At 40.3% G+C, this 21,236-nt stretch overlaps 1 protein-coding gene across 10 annotated transcripts in view; it reads right to left on the minus strand.

The window, feature by feature from the left end:
• The window catches only part of ANKUB1 (ankyrin repeat and ubiquitin domain containing 1), a 44,090-nt gene that overhangs the window by 2,738 nt on the left and 20,116 nt on the right, over positions 1-21,236 (minus strand). Inside the window, exons 1-6 of one of the 10 annotated variants that reach the window (XM_075937705.1) lie at positions 20,025-20,154; positions 18,006-18,149; positions 9,402-9,618; positions 5,390-5,504; positions 2,893-3,822; positions 523-951 (exon numbers count right to left, since the gene is read on the minus strand). In XM_075937705.1, the coding sequence (XP_075793820.1) occupies positions 855-951; positions 2,893-3,822; positions 5,390-5,504; positions 9,402-9,618; positions 18,006-18,149; positions 20,025-20,114 (1,593 nt within the window). In that variant the 5' untranslated portion in view covers positions 20,115-20,154 and the 3' untranslated portion in view covers positions 523-854. Of the gene's footprint in view, positions 1-522; positions 1,008-2,892; positions 3,823-5,389; positions 5,505-9,401; positions 9,619-18,005; positions 18,150-20,024; positions 20,155-21,236 lie in introns of those variants that run through there. The other 9 variants (XM_075937706.1, XM_075937709.1, XM_075937702.1 and 6 more) reach the window with 9 other exon arrangements.

Raw genomic sequence — 21,236 nt, forward strand, 5'->3', positions numbered from 1 at the left:
TTTTTAAAATGAAAGGGGATAACACAATGTGCCAAATTCTCATCTCCTCACTCAATGTTTACTAAGACCCCACTGACTGAACAAACACTTACAGCCTGATTCATTAAGACACTTCAGTCCATGAGGAATGCCTTTGAAGCCAATAGCTCTTAAAATTAGGTATGTATCTAATTCCCTTTACATCAGTCCAAATTCTGATGTTTTCGTTTAGGTACAGATTCAACAAGGTAATTATTTTTTCCTTAAAAATGGTTTAACAACTTCTTGAGCATAATTTACACGTCACCCCTCTCATTATGCATGTTTAATGTTTCTGGGCATGTGTAGTACTCTCTCACTCGTAATTTAGTGTGTTACCTAGTTCTTCTATGTTTGTTGTTTAAGAATTTCAAGAGCATTGACTATGTTCTAAGATTCTAGTCAGATAAAGATGCTTTTCCATCTGCTATGATCCTCAATTCATGAGGCCTCAACTATAACTGATGTATGCTACTAACTGCTACCAGTAGGTGGCAGTAATCCCTCATCAAACATATCGTCCAAAATTTTGCTGCAAATATCCCCAGTGTTGTAGCAGTGTTGGTGCCAGGATATAAGAGGCATGAGGCTGGTGAGGGCCTTTATATACCTCAGATTGATTAATTACAGGAAAGGAAGAAAAAAATCTGGAGGGAAAATGACCACTTTTATTAGACCAGCTTCTGGTGATGAGAGAGACAAACATTCTAGCTACACGTCCTTCTTCAGGTCTGTAAAAGATATTCAGTGTGTCTCAGCTAAATACAAGTTTAAACAGATAGTTTAGCATAAGTTGTTAGAACATATTTTAAGGGACCATTTACCTTAGTAGCTTTTCAGACTTGAGGAAGAGTTCTGTGTATAATGTGAAATCTTGTCTCTCGCCAACAGATGTTTGGTCCAACAAAAGAGATTACTGCACCCGCCTTGTCTCTGCAAATATTGGCTACTTGTAACTTCCAAGAAAGTGCCAATTATAATTCAGTAGTCTATGATTAAAGAATCTCAGTGATCAGTTGTAACGACACACAAACTAAATACTGCTTTAAAAAACATGGTTGTTTTTGGATCAGCTTCTATGTAGTTTGCTTTCTTTTCTTATGCATTTAAACAATGAGGGCAAAACAGAACTAACTGTAAATTAAATCTATGATGTGTTACTTACCAGTTGTAACAGATGTAGTTTCAGACATGTATTCCAAAACACAACCCTTCATCTCTTAGGCTATGTCTAGACTGCAGAGTTTTCCAAGATAACGGAGGTATCCCAGAAAAACTCTCCTGCATGCAAGGAACGCATCCGCTTTTCCAAAAAAAAACAAATCAGAAAAGTGGACACATTTTTTTTGTCATCCCTGTAAACCTCGTTTTAAGTGGAAGAAGGGATGTTCCAAAAGAGGTTTTTTTTTCTGAAATCTGGCCTCATGTAGATGGGCCAAATTTTGGAAAAGCCTCTTTTGGAAGTAAATCAGAAAAAGATATGCAATTGTGTGCTGCAAATTGCATTTCTTTTTCCAGTTCATCTTTGTAGTGTAGACATAGCCTTAAGGAAATAAACTGGTGGCAGATCTGGCAATGCTCTTAACACATGAGCTTCCCCCACAATACTATAGACACCTGGGGTGCAGCTACACTGCAGGGTTTAACTCAAAATAAGCTACACATATTGAGCTACATCAATTGTGTATCTTATTTAGAAATAGCTTATTTCAAAATTGGAAGCATCTACACAGCACTTATTTCGAAATAGAGCACTATTCCTCCAACTTCCCTTATTCCTCGTACAATGGGGGTTACAGGAGTCAGATTAAGAAGCCCTCCATCTTAACAGTATTTTGACACTATTTCGAAATAACTGCCTGCTGTGTAGCCGCGGACTAGTCGGACTATTTCGGAATAGTGTTGCAGTGTAGATGTACCCCTGGAATCCAGGTTACTCACCAACATAGGCTTGCTACAGGAGGCACAGGATTTGAAACCTGGAGACTGGGCCATGCTCCTCTGAGCAACTGTGAACTCTAACTATATACACTACAACTAAGAGAAACAAGTCAAAAGTAACTAAATTTATGAAGAAAGGAGGGAATAAGAGAGCCACTAGATGAAAGCCATGCTGAGGGAAGAAGCCATGCTGAGGCATTTTTCCAGCAACCATGAAGAGGTGTGGACTGTCTGGTATCCTTATCTTCAGAGGGATAGCCGAGTTTTTCCTGGTACAAGCAACCCCCAACTTACGATCACCTGAAATACGACCCCCCGCATTTATGACTGCCTTGCTTCGGCCTCTGCCTCCACCCGGCACAGCCCCAGCCGGGTCTGGTAGCAGCTTGCGCCACGCCACCTTTCCCCGGCACAGCCCCTAGCCGGCTCTGGGAGCAGCTCACACCACGCTGCCTTCCCCCGGCACAGCCCCAGCCGGCTCTGGTAGCAGCTTGCGCCACGCCACCTTCCCCCGGCACAGCCCCCAGCCGGCTCTGGGAGCAGCTCACACCACGCTGCCTTCCCCCGGCACAGCCCCCCACCAGTTTTGGGAGCAGCTCGCACCACGGACTTCAACTCCCAGGAGGCAGAGTGGGCAGAGTTTCCCCATTTTTATCATTGCACCTATGGGGAAAAAGGGTTCGACTTATGACAGTTCTCCAGGAACCAATTAGATTGTAAGTTGGGAGTCACTTGTGTCCTTATATCAGTGTGTGAGCATACAACATCAGAGGGTGCTAGACCTGTCCAAACAGATACCACTGAGGGAAAAATTTCCAATGACAGTGCATGCAGCACATGCTCACTTAATGATATGAGCAAGCACTGGAAGAAGAAAATATATATATAAACACCTGGAGAAATAAAGAAGGAAAACAAAAGATAATACCATACCTGGCAATAGCTAAACAGTAGATTGCATTATCTCTTGGAGTTCTTCCATGGTGTTCTGAGAAAGAATCAGAGGAGGAGTTTAAGAGTAATTTAGCATTAGGTGTTGAATAGTAGAAAGGAGGGCGTAAATTTCTGAAGCTAGAAATAGAGGGCAGAGGAACTTTAGCTAAACACATATTTTGGTCCATACTTCCATCTTTTCTAGGCTGAGCAGACTTCTTTCTAATATTCTTCTTTTGGTGAAGTCTAAGTTTGTTATGGAGTTTATTCACCTCATCCAATGGAGGTAATTTGAGTTTTATTAGTTTTTGGTTCTCCTTTGTAACTGTCAAGGGACATGAATTTTTCTCATGTGGAGTTTGATCAGTTAGGTTTGGTAACTTATAGTTCTTATTGCCTGCTGCCTTGATCCTGGCTTTGGAAGTCATTTTTGTCTTTGTAAAGCCATCCACGATAACAGTGTCCCCCACGCGTGTTCTGAAGACTGTAGCTTGGTTAAACCATTTCAGGGTAGGTATGTGATTCTGAGCCCTAAGCAGCCATTGCTTTAATTTAATGTAGATCTTCATGGGAAGTGAAAAATTAGGATAAGAAACGACTGACCACATTTTGGTAACTAAATATTGCACACAATCCTTATGTTTGTGCTTGATACACACGTTCAGAGGAATTTTCCCTTCTGGATTTTGGCACTGTAGGCACAACACACTGTAATTGACAAAGGCCTTCAGTATAATTAGTTGGCCTGCTTCTGCAGCTGCATGAACTGGACATTTAGTTATGTCTGGATGATGTGTTTCCTGACACCATTCTCGGTAGGGATGAACACCTACTGCCTCATAGGGGCTCACTCCCTGTTTCAGGATCCATGCTGTGAGCTCAAGGTGGCCAAAAAATGCTGCCACGTAAAGAGCCACCCTTTTTTGATATCTGAAAAAAATAAACATAAAAAATAAATTAACTGAAGAACTAAAAATATCCAGCATAACATAAGTATTAGAAGAATCGTACCATTCAAAATGATATGTATTTCTTTACAGAATGACAGCACAAAAATATTCAGCCAAACATATGCCAAGAAGATATGTTTGTAAGTCTCATAATTTTGCACTCTAATAGGGTGATTAATGGGGTGATTAGATAAGATGGTCCGCATATGAATAAGTAATGTATGGGTTAAAATACATGTAAAGAGGATAGATTTGTCAGACCAAATTCTTATCTAACAATATGTTCTGTGTGTCCTTGTTCTTGGTAAAGAGAGTGGATACCTTTTGCAATGCAAAGCCACTGGTGGGGTGATGTACTGCTCCTAACAGCAATAGGCTATTCAAACTCATGACACAGTCTATACGATAGTATGAAGGCACTGTCAATTATTTCCAAATCTATAATTTCAAGTAATTTGTTAGCTAGCATCCAGTGTAAAAAGACACCATTTGTTTATAGTTCTGACACTTTACATTCTGGGTCTTCAATTAGTCAATTAAACATTGAAAATCTTGTGCTCTAGTCCTGCACTAACCTCCTGAGAACTGGGGAAACAGAGGGCCCATAGGACTGGGAAAAGAGAGAGCCCAAAAACTTAATAAGGTCAAGTTCCACAAGGTCTGTAGCCATGTTCTAAATGTGGTGCCACATTATCATGCAGTGCTGTGATTTTTTACAGGCGGAAAGTGTTAGCATACTGTATTTCATTTAGAATACATCTTACTATGTTAGGTCATGTCTAAAGATCTTTTACAATCACATGATCTTCTTTATCCAGTTAGGTCAGTATTAGGATGTTTTGCTCTTGCACTCATAATAGCTGTGATCCTTTCTCTCCTTTGTATCTTTCACCAAAGCTATGCATTGCAACACAGTCTAACTATACAGTAAGGAACACATGTTGAGAGTTATTAAGGGTGTATTAAATATGGTATTGGCTTACAAAATCACCAAGAAAATGTATTGGTTTAGTCATAAAATCTGCTTGATCCCCTTCATACCATAACAACTTAAAAGTAATTATATTTTACTCACCTAGGAAAAACTTATTCCAGGTGAATGGACAAGTAGAATTTTGCAAGTCTAGTATAAACAATGCTTGTTTGCAAGAAAAGTTTATTAAAAATAATAATGAAGGGAAGGTGATCTTTAGGGCAGCTTTCAGAGGTGTCATTACAATTCCAGGTGTCCAGATAAGAGAGTGAATTTTTAAAATACTGTACATATACTCCTATTGTAAAATAAGAGCCTAATTCATAGCCAATCAAAATCAATAGGATCAGACTCCAAATTACTAAACTGGGAGCTGGTATTTTTGCTATGCTCCCTTAAATTTAGAAGATATTTCAATTGTTTGAATAGTACCTTATACTAAAATACTAAAGTAAACTGGCAGTTAAATCCAAGATGTAATCAGTTTTCAACAGACACTGTTGGGCACAAAGGTGCTTGGACTAGAGAACTTAAAATGGAGGAAAAAACTAATGCAATTAATTAGTTACTGTACTTGAGTACTGGTTCTTCATCAGAAAGGAAGCGTTGGACTATATGCTTGTTTCCTAAAAGACATCCAGTCAGAAATTCTTTCCATCCATCCCACACATCTAGGCGAAGTGTTGAACCTACCAACAAGATACAATCTCTTAGTATGGTTCCAGTTTCGTTATATTTGCCATATTGTGCATATAAAGGATATTTGTCCGAATCCTACTGGCTGGATTTTGTGTATTACAACCCTCTGCTGGAGGGAATGTCAGGCCACACCTGTGAATACGTTGTTCTCTCGTGGCTGGCCAAAAATGAGAATACAAGCCCCCTAATACTGTGAATTTACCAAAATACCAATCTGAAAAGATGTACATTTTAGCTAGTTTATATTTAAAAAACAGGCTGTTTGTAGTCTGTTGCACATAGATGAGATATTGATTGGTTACTTGGTCTGAAATAGTCTAAATTTTGTGACCTTCCAGTGATGTAGCAAAAAGTATCTACTGGAAGAGGCATTAGAGAGGGTGAGGGTATGTTCTCAGAATGATGGGTGGAAGGGAGGAGGCTGAAAGAAGCTTTTTGCAGCTGGTTGGTTAGTTGAGTTGTGTTATTGTTCTTGTCTGAAGGTTTGATTTTTAATGCTGCTAGATGGATTATGTTGTAATTGTAACTGAGTGTCAGAGCACTTAGAGGCTGTTGGTAGGTGTCTTTTTTATTATTTAAATCAGAGGTGAAAGTAAACAGGAGCACGCTGGTGTGCAGCTCCTGCAAGAGTTGGCTGAGCTGTGACAAAAGCCAGCAGAGAGCTATTCAAAGAGCTGGCAAGGACCTGGGTTGCAATAGGACAGTACCTATAAGAAATTATGAGTTACTTTCACTGCTGATTTAAATCAAAATAAACAAACAGATAAATGGTAAGTAATTAGACCTTGAGGTTTGCTATTAACAATCCACTACAGTTTGATATTCATATTTTAAACATAATCACAGACCCAAGTTACTGTGTAAAAGTTTCAAGGCAATGAAGTTCAGCAGGAATGTCTTGTTCTAGGGAGTATTGTAATTAAAACTACCATTAGAGGGCATTAAAAAACTGTGGGATCAGTCCTGATCTTTTTTTCATGGCTGTAACACTCACTGGTTTCTGGGGGTAGAAGTGGGCCCATTGTTAAAAGTGCAAATATCAGATAGGTTGTGAGATTCTAAATTTAATCCTTTAGAGGCTGTCCCTGGTAGGCTGATATTGTGTACACACTTAAACTCCATGGAGTTATGTGGGTGCTGAATCAGTGTGAGCAGACAAGTCCTACACACAAGTCCCCATATCCAAAATGATTGCAATAGCAGTTGTGACTGCATCAGGACTGCAAACCCGAACTTCTGGGCTTTAGATCTCTAAAATGTTTCTTATCTGGTTTGGGATGTTACTGTATATATCAGTGATGGGCAATAACTGGCCTGTGGGCCAGAAGTAGTTTGCCAGGGTTAGCCCATGGCGAGCCACCACCACTTTATTTACCTGAGCCTCTGCAAGTATGGGGTCTTGCAGCTCCTGTCAGCTGTGGATCAATGTTCCTGGCCAATGGGACTTTTGAGAAGTGGTGTCCCAGACTATGCCACTTTCCACAGCTCCTGTTGGCTAGGAACAGTGATCCACAGCCGACAGGAGTTGCAAGCACTTGTACCTGTGGACATTCAGGTAAATAAAGCAGTGGCGGCCTGATGTATATACTGGGTTCAGGACCCTTCACCAAATATCCACACCCAAGAGAGCAGAATTATTGCTCAATCATGTAGCCCATGATTTCAGAGGTTACGTTTCTGTATGTATACTGTTGACCAAATCCTTGGGCTTTTTTTTCTGAACAGTTTTAAAAGCAGTGTACATTTAAATTGTCTTATTGCTTATTTTTGTAATACTGTATATATGGTATCAGATGTGTGTTTGACCAACAACTTAATTATCCATCTTTTATAAATATAGTCCCAGAAACCAAGCATTACTTGATTGTTGTAAGTTTGTATTTAGATTATTTTAAATTTATCTCATTTCTTGGCATTGTTTTAATATTGAGGTTATGGAGCAAAATCAATAATTGCACTGTAGCTTGTCTAGTCACCTGAATCAGTACTGTCTGAGTTTTTACATCTATCTTTCCCGACTACAGCATATAGAGAGATTTTAGGTTGTTATGAGAAACTGTTGCTGGTTTGGGGGAATGCAGGTGGAAGGTTAAGTATTTCTGCTCTAGCAGACTAAGCAAAAGAGAAGGAACTAGGAAGCAATGAATTCTAATTTTGGCATTATCTTACCCTACAGTTAGGTTGGTTCATTGGTTAGGTTGGTCTGACATTTTTCAGTTTATTTTCGAAAATTAAAAATGACAAAACTTTGATCAGCTGTCCAAAACAAAGTCAAAAGTTTCAGAGGGATAGCCGTGTTAGTCTGTAACTGGAAACGGTTAAAAAACAACGAATAATCTTGTAGCACCTTAGAGGCTAACGAAAAATGTTGATGGTATCATGAGCTTTTGTGGTCATAGCCCACTTCAGATGAAAGTGGGTTGTGCCCACGAAAGAAGGGATGTTAAATTTAGATTAACTAATCAAATAGTCAATGGGATTTCCATTGACTGTTCGATTAGACTGTAAGGACACCTCCACCTTTGAACTATAGAAAGAGCCCTACTGAGCTCTTGCTACAGTTCAAAAGTGAAAGCCCTGCAGGGAGCTCGCTTGAGCCTTTCAAAGGTGCTTCTGGCCTCAAAAGGAAGCCCTGCAGGGAGTGCAGGGCCAACGGGAGAGTCCTCTGCTGGCTCCCGCTCCATGCAGGGCTTTTGCTGGGGCTTTTGTACATATCAAAAGCAGAATTGCAGCAGAAAGGCATGTGTGGAGACCGCTTCCATCTCTGCTCGCACCATTTCCTGCTGTGCCTTTACCTCCCTTGCCCCCTGTGGAGATGGAGCTGGGAGAAACCGGCTTTTAAGCAGGATACATTTTTGTTAGTCTCTAAAGTGCTACAAGACTATTGGTTGTTGTTTAAGTTTTTCCAGAACAAAGTCAGTATACTAGCTGGCTACGTCTAGACTGGCATGATTTTCCACAGATGCTTTTAACGGAAAACTTTTCCATTAAAAGCATTTGCGGAAAAGAGCGTCTAGATTGGCACGGACGCTTTTCCGCAAAAGCACTTTTTGCAGAAAAGCGTCCGTGGCAATCTAGATGCGCTTTTGCGCAAAAAAGCCCTGATCGCCATTTTAGCCAGTACTGTGCTGTCTATACTGGCCCTCTTGCGCAAAAGCTTTGCGAAAAAGGACTTTTGCCTGAACAGGAGCAGCATAGCATTTCCGCAAGAAGCACTGATTTCAGACAGTAGGAAGTCAGTGTTCTTGCGGAAATTCAAGTGGCCAGTGTAGACAGCTGGTAAGTGCTTTTGCGGAAAAACTTGCCAGTCTAGATGCAGCCGCTGAGTAATAATGTAATGGGAAAGATTAATACCTTTGGAGGTGGTCTGAGACTATAGCACAGTGGGCTCGCAGAGCTTGCATTAATCTTATATCTCGTTATGCAAGAATTCTGCAACTTTGTGTGTACTGTTTCATTTTACAAGCAACATTTAGTTTGATAAGAATTCTCATTCTTCCCTCCCCAGCCCCCGTTTCATACCAGTGCAGCTCCACAGATTTCTCTGAAATAAGTCCCAATTTACAGTGGTACAAGTACAGGCCCAGTATTTTTACAAGGCATACAGAAGCACATTATGGGTTCCTTTTGGACATCTTTAATTTTTTGTCTCTCCACATGCCTTTCACATTGTTTTATTTTGAAAGGCATCAGATGACCCAAAATGTTTTTTAAATACTCAGATATGCACCCCAAAAATATCAATAATATTAATGCTTTTCAGGTTTCCCTTAAATGTAATCTTAAAGATTAATATTCTTTAAGTATAGAAAACTGTCATATTATAGACACGTTTTGGGTCAACGTTGCTCTATTTAGTAGGTAGTTTACACAAAACCATCTTATACCTATATCTAACTGGTAATCGTTCAGTGTGTTGCAGTCATACATCTCCCTGCCTTCTGGAGTCCTAAAACAATAAACGCTATTTGGAAGGCCACATTTCAAGGTTACCAAGGTTTTCAAAAGAGACACTTTTGTAGCAAGAAGAGAAATACTCCCCTCAATGGGCACTTTCTCTTGGGTTACAACATTGTATATGTAGAGAACTGGTTTGTCTTCTTCCTAAAAGCAAAAATAATAATAAGTACTCCAGCAACTATGCTCTTGTAAATTCTGCCTGTAGTTTAGAAACACTGTTTTTACACATCTAAAGATCTACTGTCATTTTTTATTGGAGTGTGGTCCAGTGGATAGAGCAGGAAACTAATGATCCCTCAAACTGATTGCTTGACCTTCCTCCAATTATTAAGCACCCAAACAAACAAGAGATAGAGTGCATCTTTTGAGGTGCTGAACAATGTAAGCTTTGACATCAGTAAGACATTAGGGCACTCATTATCTCTCGACACCTTGGAGGAGTAGGTCCCAAACTCCTCTGTGATCCAGTTCACTCAATAATATTTATTTCACAAGGATATTGTGAGGCTTAGCCATTTCCAATTTGTAAAATGCTTTCAGATGCATGGATGAAAGTCATTAGCATGTACTTTTACTTCATTTATAACATTTCCAGGGTAAAGTCTGTCTGTATTTTATGTCTTGTACAATAATTAATTCATGGTCACTGCTTAAAAACATAAGCCTAATTCTGCACATTATTGCAAATACTATCTAATTGTTAGCATGACTAGAAGTTACTGCACTGAGGAATGGAGAGAGGTAACTACTGTTGTCCCGCAAGGGTCTGTACTGGGACCAATCCTCTTTAGCATATTTATAAATGATCTGGAGAAAGGTAGCAAAATTTGCAGCTGATACTAAACTGTTCAAGATAGTTAAGTCCAAAGCAGACTGAAGAATTTCAAAAGGATTTCACAAAACTAGGTGACTGGACAACAAAATGCCAGATGAATGTTAATGTTAATAAAGACAAAGTAATGCATATTGAAAGGGTTCTGCAGAGATCAGTTCTGGGTCTAGATCTGTTCAATATCTTCATCGGTGATTTACATAATGGCACAGAGAATACAATTATAAAGTTTGCAGAAAATACCAAGCTGGGAAGGCTTGCAAGTACAAATTTATGTAAAACTGTAGAAATGATCTAAAGTATATAGAATGAAATTCAATAAGGACAAATGCAAAGTACTCCACTTAGGAAAGAACAATCAGTTGCTCTAGTGCAGGGCTATTCAACATGTAGCCACCTGTGGTGCAATTTGAATTTACGTGTGGCTCAACACATGGCCCACGGGAGGGAGACAAAACAAAAAAAGGAGTCAATATAATGGTCTTCTGTTGATATGTGTTTTAGTAGTCAATTTCTTGGACTGTCATTGCTCATTAAAAATCCTGTCATATGGGTGGAAATCGGGTAAATATTGCATTTTATTAATACCAGCAGAAATGACTTAAATGGGGCCTGTGTGTTGTGTAGTCTCGCTGTAATCTTTGTATTCATGCCCATCTGTGTGAAAGAAGCTATTTGAATATATCTGCACATACGAAACATATGAAACCACACTTAAGCTGCAGCCCTCGGCATGTGCTGTGAATCATAGAATCATAGAATACTAGGACTGGAAGGGACCTTGAGAGGTCATCGAGTCCAGTCCCCTGCTCTCATGGCAGGACCAAATACTGTCTAGACCATCCCTGATAGACAGTTATCTAACCTGCTCTTAAATATCTCCAGAGATGGAGATTCCACAACCTCCCTAGGGGTATGTCTACACTACCCCGCTAGTTCAAACTAGCGGGGTAATGTAGGCATACCGCACTTGCAAATGAAGCCCGGGATTTGAATTTCCTGGGCTTCATTTGCATAAGCGGGGGGGCGCCATTTTTAAAACCCCGCTCGTTTGAACTCTGTGCAGCGCAGCTACACGGGGCATGAACTAGGTAGTTCGAACTAGGCTTCCTAGTTCGAACTACCATCACTCCTCGTGGAATGAGGAGTAACGGTAGTTTGAACTAGGAAGCCTAGTTCGAACTACCTAGTTCGTGCCCCGTGTAGCCGCGCTGCATGGGGTTCGAACGAGCGGGGTTTTAAAAATGGCGGCGCCCCGCTTATGCAAATGAAGCCCGGGAAATTCAAATCCCGGGCTTCATTTGCAAGTGCGGTATGCCTACATTACCCTCCTAGTTCGAACTAGGAGGGTAGTGTAGACATACCCTAGGCAATTTATTCCAGTGTTTGACTACCCTGACAGTTAGGAACTTTTTCCTAATGTCCAACCTAAACCTCCCTTGCTGCAGTTTAAGCCCATTGCTTCTTGTTCTATCCCCAGAGGCCAAGATGAACAAGTTTTCTCTCTCCTCCTTATGACACCCTTTTAGATATCTGAAAACTCCTATCATGTCCCCCCTCAATCTTCTCTTTTCTAATCTAAACAAACCTAATTCCTTCAGCTTTCCCTCATAGGTCATGTTCTCTAGACCTTTAATTATTCTCATTGCTCTTCTCTGGACCCTCTCCAATTTCTCCACATCTTTCTTGAAATGTGGTGCCCAGAACTGAACACAATACTCCAATTGAGGCCTATCCAGTGCAAAGTAGAGCGGAAGAATGACTTCTCGTGTCTTGCTCACAATATACCTGTTAATGCATCCCAGAATCATGTTTGCTTTCTTTGCAACGGCATCACACTGACAACTCATATTCAACTTGTGGTCCACTATAACCCCTAGATCCCTTTCTGCTGTACTCCTTCCCAGACAGTCGCTTCCCATTCTGTATGTATGAAACTGATTGTTCCTTCCTAAGTGGAGCACTTTGCATTTGTCTTTATTAAACTTCATCCTATTTACCTCCGACCATTTCTCCAATTTGATCAGGTCATTTTGAATTATGACCCTATCCTGCAGATTAGTCGCAGCTTGGTATAATCTGCAAACTTAATAAGCGTACTTTCTATACCAATATCTAAATCGTTGATGAAGATATTGAACAGAGCCGGACCCAAAACAGACCCCTGTTGAGTATCATTGTGGCCCGAGGCTTCCAAAGTTGAGTAGCCCTGTTTTAGTGGCTGGTGACAGAACATTATTTAGGTTGCACCTCTGTGTTTTGGGACTCTCTGGTCCAACAACTGGTCCAACACCATCCGTGATTCAGCAGGATCATGGATGTTGCGAGACCAAAGAGTTCCAGTGGCAGAGGTTGCTGGCAGCTGGGAGCAGAGACAGCCAGCTAGGGTAGTAGAACCCGTGGGGCAGAAGAGCTCACAGCTGGCAGGGCAGTGAAGCTGGCAGGGTCACTGGAGCCTGTGGGGCTGCAAAGCCCACAGGGCAGCAAAGCCAGCAAGGCCATGGGGCTGAGGCACCAGCACAGCTGCCAGAGCTCCTGGGACTGCAGAACCAACAGGGCTGCTGGTGCTGCCAGAACCTATGGGCAGCGGTGCCTGCAGCTGGCCCAGCAACAAAGCCAGTGGGGCTGCAGGAGCCAGTGGGCTGCAGAGCTAGAAGGGCTGCTGGAGCCTGAGGCCACCAGAGCCCTTGAGGCTGTGGAGCCCACAGGGGCTGCCAGAGTCAGCAGGCCAAGGGCAGTGAAGCCCAGCAGCCAAGAAGAGGAGCCCAGCAGGGAGGCTGGTGTTCTCCTACCACCATCTCTCCTAGTCTGGCAAACTGCATTTTCTGGGACTGGTCAGGTCCCCAGGGTTCCAGACCAGGGAGGTACAATCTGTAGTATGAAGGCTTTCACCTCCCAAATGTGTGTCACCTTTTGTTCCAAAAAAGCTAGAATTTGTGAACTTCATATGCAAAACTTATCTACATGCAAGTTTTTTTTAAGGGGCATAGAGTTAGTGGAGTGGGTCTCAGTGTTAGTGAATTGAGAAATCAATCACTGTTGATGCTGTGTCATTTAGCATACATTTTACAAATAGTGTTTTTAAATATTGATGGTTGGCGTGTTTAGTGTTTTATGACAAGTGTTATGGAAATATATGTAAATTCTCTAAAGATTACCACATGTTTAAGGCTCACTCCCCAGGAGTGTTGTATAGGGTTGCTAGGTGTCCGGTTTTGAACCGGACAGTCCAGTATTTGAGCTTTCTGTTCGGGAAGCAAATTGAGAAAATATAAATGTCCGGTATTTTCTAAATAAGATGTAATGTAGATTGTGATGTAATGTCAAGTGTGTCCGGTATTTTTGTTGAAACCATCTGGCAACCCTAAGTGCTGAGCATCTCAAGCAAAATGCTGTGGTCTCTCAATTTATTGACTCTGTGGAAATGGTAACCATGTTGCCAGACTGGACAGTGACTACACAGATTTACCAAGAGAGTTGTTGCATCTGGGTTTAAAGAGACAATTAAAAAAGAAAGCCTGCTGCCAAATATCTGCCTCTTCTGAACAAAAAGCAAATACACAGCATCTAACATGCATTCAGATCAAGGACTTGATTAAATGAAATTCATCTTTCTCCCCAGAGGAACTGCAACAAAACAAGAACAAAAAGCTAGAATCAGAACACTTGGAATGAACAAGCACCTAAACTGAACACTGCAGTTCTTTTACTACATTGTTCCCACTCCTTATTTTTATGTGCTGCATCCCTAGTGATGCTATGCCAGGAACAGCAATAATTCTGGCTAATTAATCCTATGACAGAGAGTGGAGCAATAAGAAAGACTAACAATGTTCTTTATTGTTTATGGACTGAGGGGCCTACAGCCAATATATCTTCAGCATCATTCCCTGCTTATATAACAACTGTAGAAAGAAGCCAGGCTTATTAGTGCACAGAAGCTGCTGCCTTGCAATAGCTCGCCTCATTAATTACTGCACATGGCTTTACAGTTTGCAGCTAAAAACAAAGCCCACTCAAACAGCCCCCCCCCCTTCCCTGTGTGTATGAAGCAGAAATCCAGGCTGCAGTACTGTTGAGTATTTTAATTGTGTCTTTTCCTATAATACTTTGTTTTGCCTGTTTTTGTTTTCTTCATCGCAGCACTTATCTCCCTTCTGACAAAAAAATTGGAAGGTACAGTTATGCCTGGCTCTGTATAGATGAGCTTCAGTGGGGAGAGCACATGGACCCTATACTCCTTTCCAGCACTTCTACAGGAAGTTGTTGCTGAAAATAAGCTGAACCCTACAGCCCTGAAACTCAGATCTGGCTGATAGCATAGGCCCTGGAATAGCATAGGCCCTGGAATAGTGAGGATCAGAGGTGGCTGTACACCAATTTTACACCCCTCATTCCTGAGGCTAGCTAAGGTCTGGTTTTATCCTTGGGTCTACTCTAAGTTGTGCTAACTTGCAGCTGGACCCCAAGAGTTTACTGACCCCTCCACACTGCCTCCACTAGAGAACATAGGGGTAGTTACCCTGGCTGGCACTACACCTGTTTAAGACAGCACTGGCAATCCAACAGCCAAAACTCTGGTGTTATTAATACATGACATCTGTGTAACCCCCACAGCTGTGTTAACATGGACATAATTACTTGTATGGATGGCAGGTCCACAAAGGACTCTTAATGAAGTAGCCAAGAAGATCCAATATGCTTACAGATTGGAAGGGTAGTTAAGAGCCTCATGGCACAAAACCCACACAAATACTACTCCGGAGAGAATAAAAATGTTCCTCATGATGGATGAAAACTGTTAATGTTGTTATAGACATTGACAATGAGGGACAGAAATAATTATTTTGGATTAAGATTTAAGACCAGCCATAAAAGTCTTGTGCAAACCTGTCACCATATTAAACAGGCTTTCTTGCACAAAGGGTAACTCCTCCTTCCAGCTAAACAGAATGAAAGTCGCCTAGGTGGAAGAGTTGTGTTTTCTTTAAAATAAAAGGTAGCCATCAACCACCTCAGAACATTCAGGAAAATTACGTGTTACAGGATTTGGAAGAGGAAGAAGAATCAGAAGAAAAGACTACATTAGCTATTCATACACTGAAAAGACCCATATAAAGAATCTTATGCCTTCTCTGACAGAGGTACTTTGTTTTTCTTGTAACTTGGAACAATCCGGTCATAATGCTGTTAAAAAATAAACGTATGTGATGGCAAATCATAATTTTCTAATTTGTGTAAACCTCACTCAGTTGTGTTATATACTCTCATCGAATTACAGAAAAAATGAACATGGTTTAAACTGTTGCCCCCAAATGCCATCTTCTGTCCTTAGGCCCATATGTGAAAAAAGAGGACCTTCTGTTTAACACACATGACTAAGAGTCAGACAACATAAATTGTTTTCTGGCCGTAGGCAGGACTATCAACCCAGCCTAGGTACCCAGGCTATACCTAGAACCATCTCTTAACCTCCATGCTTGTGTTATCCAATGTTTAATACAGACAGAATATTTATAATAAAAACTAGTTATGCCTGGCTTGCAGAGATGGTAGGAGATTTAGTTCATTAATGCTCTAACAATGTTTTAGAACCCTCAGATGTGTGCACTCTAGAAGTGAAGTATTATTTATTGACTTTGAGATTTTAAGCAAAGATAGAATTTGCCATAAGCAACCCAATTTTCAAAATAGGGCATCCCAAAGTAGATGTGTCTGAACCAAGTATGTGTATATATATATATATATATAAACAGCAACAATTTGGACAGCTAGATGCAGGTCCACAACCAGATTTGAAATTATGTTTAAAAGTATCCTATATTCCATATTTTCCTTAGTTATAACAGTAAGGATAAATTTAATTTTTTCCAAATCATACCAGAAGGAGTTGCCATTGTATCGTGTGACATCTTTTGCACTGCTTGTTTCCTTTAATAGTGTTGGCATATAGCTGTAATACAAAACTAGGAGTTTCCCCCCTGAAATTCTAACTCCTCATTCATTCAAGCAAGAGTAACTTTTTGCTGCACACAACAAGAAAAGCCCAGGCTGTTTCAATGTAGACACACTTTGAAAGAGAGCAAGATGAAATCATGTATTCTAGTTCCTGAGAATGAAGAAAAGATTTTCCAGCTACAGCAGTACTGCAAAGTAAGATTTTGTTAATCATACATGCCCTTTTAGACAGTGCAATGCTGGGAGTCCCTGTTGATTTATTTTCCTTTTTCACACTTCACAAGCAAACTGAAATAATCTAATTTTTAATACTGTATACAGTTTTATTTTGAATTGGACTTAGGCTGGAGCCAGGGTTGAAGCTAGGCAATTTCCACTTTCTATGGTACTGTTCCCTCTTACCACACTCGATATCCTTGCAAAAATTCAGCAGGAAATATATAAGCTGGGACCTCTCAACTCCCACTGATGTCCTCTGCAACTGCTACTAAGCAGTATAGGAGACAGCATGTCTCCTGGTGGTTAGGAGAGGAGAGGGAGGCCAATGAAATCAAGTAACAGGTGAGTCATCCACATGAATGAATACTTGCTTCTATAGAGGAGGATGGCTGGGGGAAAGCCTTTCCTGCAGAACCAATGAATCCACAGGATCAAGAGGCCATACCAGAGATCTTTAAGCCTCCACCTCGTTGCCCCCAGATCTTCTCTCTTTCAGGGATCATATAGATGAAACTCCACAAGGAAGTTCCCTGGTCACATGGTATTGTCCATGGCAAGGAAGGAGCCAAACCATTAAAAATTTTCCTTAGCATGATGCCTCCAAAATTAACACAGAGTGTTTGGATTTCACTAGATACGGGGACAGGCTTTAGCATTCAGTTTAGAGGCCTAATAGAGACCTCATCTTTGGATTTAATGGACCTTAAATCTCAATAGCTGGTTTTGAGATTTCAGACCAAAATAGTGAAAGTCTCATGAGATCAGTTGCTTATGAGATTTCAGTCATCTTGAATGCTAGCAACCTTACATGACTAGACCTCTGAATGCTGAGCTTTTCTCACAAGAGTTTGGCCACAGTTGAACCATGAATGGAAAAGGGGTCATTCTAGTGTAGTAGCCAATCCAGAACCAAAACTATTGGGGTAAGATTGGTGCCAAGGATTACCGTCTGAAATTCAATGGGGTTCAAATTCAAGGTTCCAGTTCTCTCTTTTTATTCTCAATTGTATTATAAAGACTACTATGTGCTGAACTTTAAACCTGCTGCACTTAGTTTACTGGAAGACTGTGCAAGTGGGAATTTACTACAATTCACCTTTGGCTTTTCTACATATTATGAAGGAGCAGCAGCAACTAATTACCAAGATATACATTCAGCAAAGGAAAAATGACAGATGAGGACCTATAGTGAATTAGTGATCATAGATACTGAGGGAAGGAATGGACCTGGGAATGATACAAATATATGGCTGACAAAATCCTCCATTGCTCACAGTGGGAAAAGGGTATTATGCTGCATCAAACAGATCCATGTAACTAAATAAATGTAAGCCCAAGCATTCATGTTACCATAACAACTTTGTACACTCATTATTTAAAGGTCGGAGTGGCTACTCCTGAGGTCAGATACTTTTTATTGTTGCTTAGTGATGCTAAATTTAGCACTGGACCTAGAAGGAGAACCAAAAAAACACAGAGATTTTATGAACAACTTAAGGCTGCTTTTTAATTCATACTGTACCTTAACAACACATTTAATAGTTGAGGAAACTGATATCCCCACATCAGCAAGAATCCAGCTATCCTTCAGTATTGCTCCTGCATAGATCAAATCCAAATACTGTCTACCTTGTTTGTCTTCAGAAAGTGGAATGTTGAAGTAATCCTAAAAATGAATAGTAAATGGTGAAGTGTGTCTATGCTGCAGTGATTCCTGCCCAGAACATTCATTATTGGTGTTATGAATATTATACTAGAGCCCTTAGATACTGCTCTTGGTGCCACAGTCTGAATAAAGTGTTCTAAGAACATACAAGTTCTAAACAGAAGATTTATACCTTTTTGTTTTGAAAAGAAAATAGCATTGAGATATAGTAGCTTTGAGCTAGACTAGTTTTATTTTTTGCTTATAAGTTACACACATTCTATGTATGTAGAAGACTAAATAATCTGATGAAGTTTTGTTGCTGCAAATGAGTACTCTCATCCATTACAACTGACACAAAGCTAAAACAAAAATACACAGGCTGTGACATTTCTGCTGGGGCATTATGAAAGCACAACTTTTCTCAGGTGGCCCCTGCTTTTGGTTACCTCATACATTTGTGTTCCCAACTTAAGGCACCTTCATGACCTCATACCAAAATGAGGCACCTAAATGAATATTTACAGGTACCTGAATTAAATGTCAGATGGGATTTTCTATCTCACTCAGTATTGGTCTGTCTGATCCCACTGAAGTAAAGAACTACCATTGACTTCAGGGGTGCAGAGTTAAACCAGAGTGCTTTTGAAAATCTTACCTTACATATTCAAGCTGGAATCAAAATTTGAGGATACCAAAATTAGAAGCCATTTTTAAAGCTTGGGGTTGAATGACTTTGTGAAAGAACTCTGGACTCTTTCCTTGAAGGATGAATGTGACATGTATAGTACTTTTCCTTGTCTTGTCAAAATATGTGCATAAAAAAATGTAAGGTTAATTCAGACAATGCAGCCAAACCTGGAGCCATAGAGACTCCTGAATTACAGGCATTTCATCTCAAAAGGAGCAAGCTGAAATATTACTGTGATACACATTCCAATGCCACGTAATGTAGAGTACAAGCTGCTTACACATGCATCTGGAGGTCAGTGGTGACAATTTGAGACCTCTGGAGAATCCCAGCTCTTTTAATCCCAGCCTTGCCTACAGTGGGGCATCTCACAGCATCTTCCTTCTTTCTGTTTAAGAGAAAATCTCCATTGATTGTTCCCTTGACGCTCTACACACAAGCACACATGCCAGTTCTAAACACTTTCCCTGTTGCTCCCATGAATTGGAATACCCTTCCTACAGCTGCTGGTGGTAGAGACAATCAGATTTCATATTAAATTGTGGAATGTGTTGTCAGTGGTTCAGAAATGTATCTTGACAGAAAGACCCATTTGAATGTGCTCTAGCACAATGCCTCAGAGCCAGCAAACCATCATTAAAACAACTCTCAAAACAGATTTATGTACCCACTTTTTATATTTTTGTCCTAATTCCAGAATATGCCACATTGCATCAGCACCAGATGTGAACCCTCCCTTCTCTTCCCCTGAAGATGAAGTGCCTAGAGGTACTATGTATGTTAACACGTTAGAAGTTAATGTTATCTATCACCAATGTGTTACTGAACTAGTGAGGATTCTCATTTGTGGGAAATGCCTTTTTGGGTTGGCTGCTGGCAGCCAAACGCAAGTGAAAGTAGCCCTGAGATTGCTTAACTTTCCCCAGGAGCCTGCCAAGGATAATGAATTTCAGCTTTGCTTGCTACTCCCATCTTTCATATTGCAACAAGCAGACCTTGGCTAAACCTGAAAATCAGACAGTAAGCATCTGAGAAAGCCATATGCAGGGATAGGCAGCCAGCCCAGAAGACCCATAAAATGAAATTTCTTACATTATAATAGGGAATATTATGCAGTATACATGAATATTATACATGTATTTAAACCATAAATTAACGATAACAAAGTTAAAAATAATTAATTTGATAATTAGTTAAGCACCTACCTTTATCATCAGTTTTATAGCTTGCACAGTTTGGTCTGATGAAATGTCAAAAGATTCACAAAATCCTTCAAAAGCTATGAAAATCTTCATCTTGCAAAAAACTGAAAACAACTGCTAGGAGACCTTGCTGATCTAACAAAACACGTCTGGCGGAATTCAGATTCACAAGTGACAAAAGATAAACACAAATAAAGCAAAATCCATACCACAACAAGCCAGAGAAGATTACAAATATCCAATCTAAATACAAAGTTTCTCTTCTCTTCAAAGCAAATGCCTTCCAGAAAAAGCCCTGTAGTAACAGGCAGCACTGACAGGGAGGGAGATAAAATGTCCTGAATGTGTTTCTTTAGCTCAGCTGAATTGGAGCTGAAGAGGAGGGGGGAAAGCAGGGGGGGAGGGAGAAATCCCTCACCCATGTGCTTAGTGAAACTAACAAACCACATATTGATTAAGACAAGTGTGAAGGAGTTTCAAACATGCACATGCACGATCCAGGCTAATCATATTTCTACCATCACACCCACTGTCCACAAAACCTAATAACTATGCTTATTCAAAGTGCTACTGTTTAAAGCACCGAGAGTCGTCAAACAAGGTTCCTTGGCAGCTGTTAAATTGAAATGTTTGCTTATTGCCATCTGCAAAGTGTTTTGTAAATAAGTCTATGCCACATTTATTCATGTTACCATAACAACTTTATGCATCTATTTACACTTCTGAATCCACCCTGAGAAACATTAGCTACTTATATATTTTTAAAAGCAAATATAAAGACATATAAAATATAAAAAATAGTTTACAGCAGTGTTTCTTAAATTTTTTAAGACATGCCACAGTCTCTCTCTCAGTTTACACTGGGGCCTTCATTCTGATAGAGCAGACTTGTATACATTCTGATACAGGAGATGCTGGCCTATGGAGGCCTCACTACTCAGGGAAAGGTTAGAAGGACTGTCACTGGCTAGAGCTTTTGTGGAACTGGGGGTTGAGAGGTGATCTCTGGGAAGCTTATTAGCATGTTTAATTCTTTAATTGATTGGAATTTTTTTCTATAGTAATTTTAGTTTAAGAATAAAACTTTCTTCCATAGAAAGAATTGTGGTAGCTTAAATGTTGGCAATTATGAACACCAAAGTTACAAGCTGACCAACTGACATCCTCATTTGAAAGCACAAGTACACAAATAGGCAGCAACAGAGACAAAAAACA

Source organism: Pelodiscus sinensis, chromosome 10 (genome assembly GCF_049634645.1).
Source record: "Pelodiscus sinensis isolate JC-2024 chromosome 10, ASM4963464v1, whole genome shotgun sequence".
Classification (NCBI taxonomy): domain Eukaryota; kingdom Metazoa; phylum Chordata; order Testudines; family Trionychidae; genus Pelodiscus; species Pelodiscus sinensis.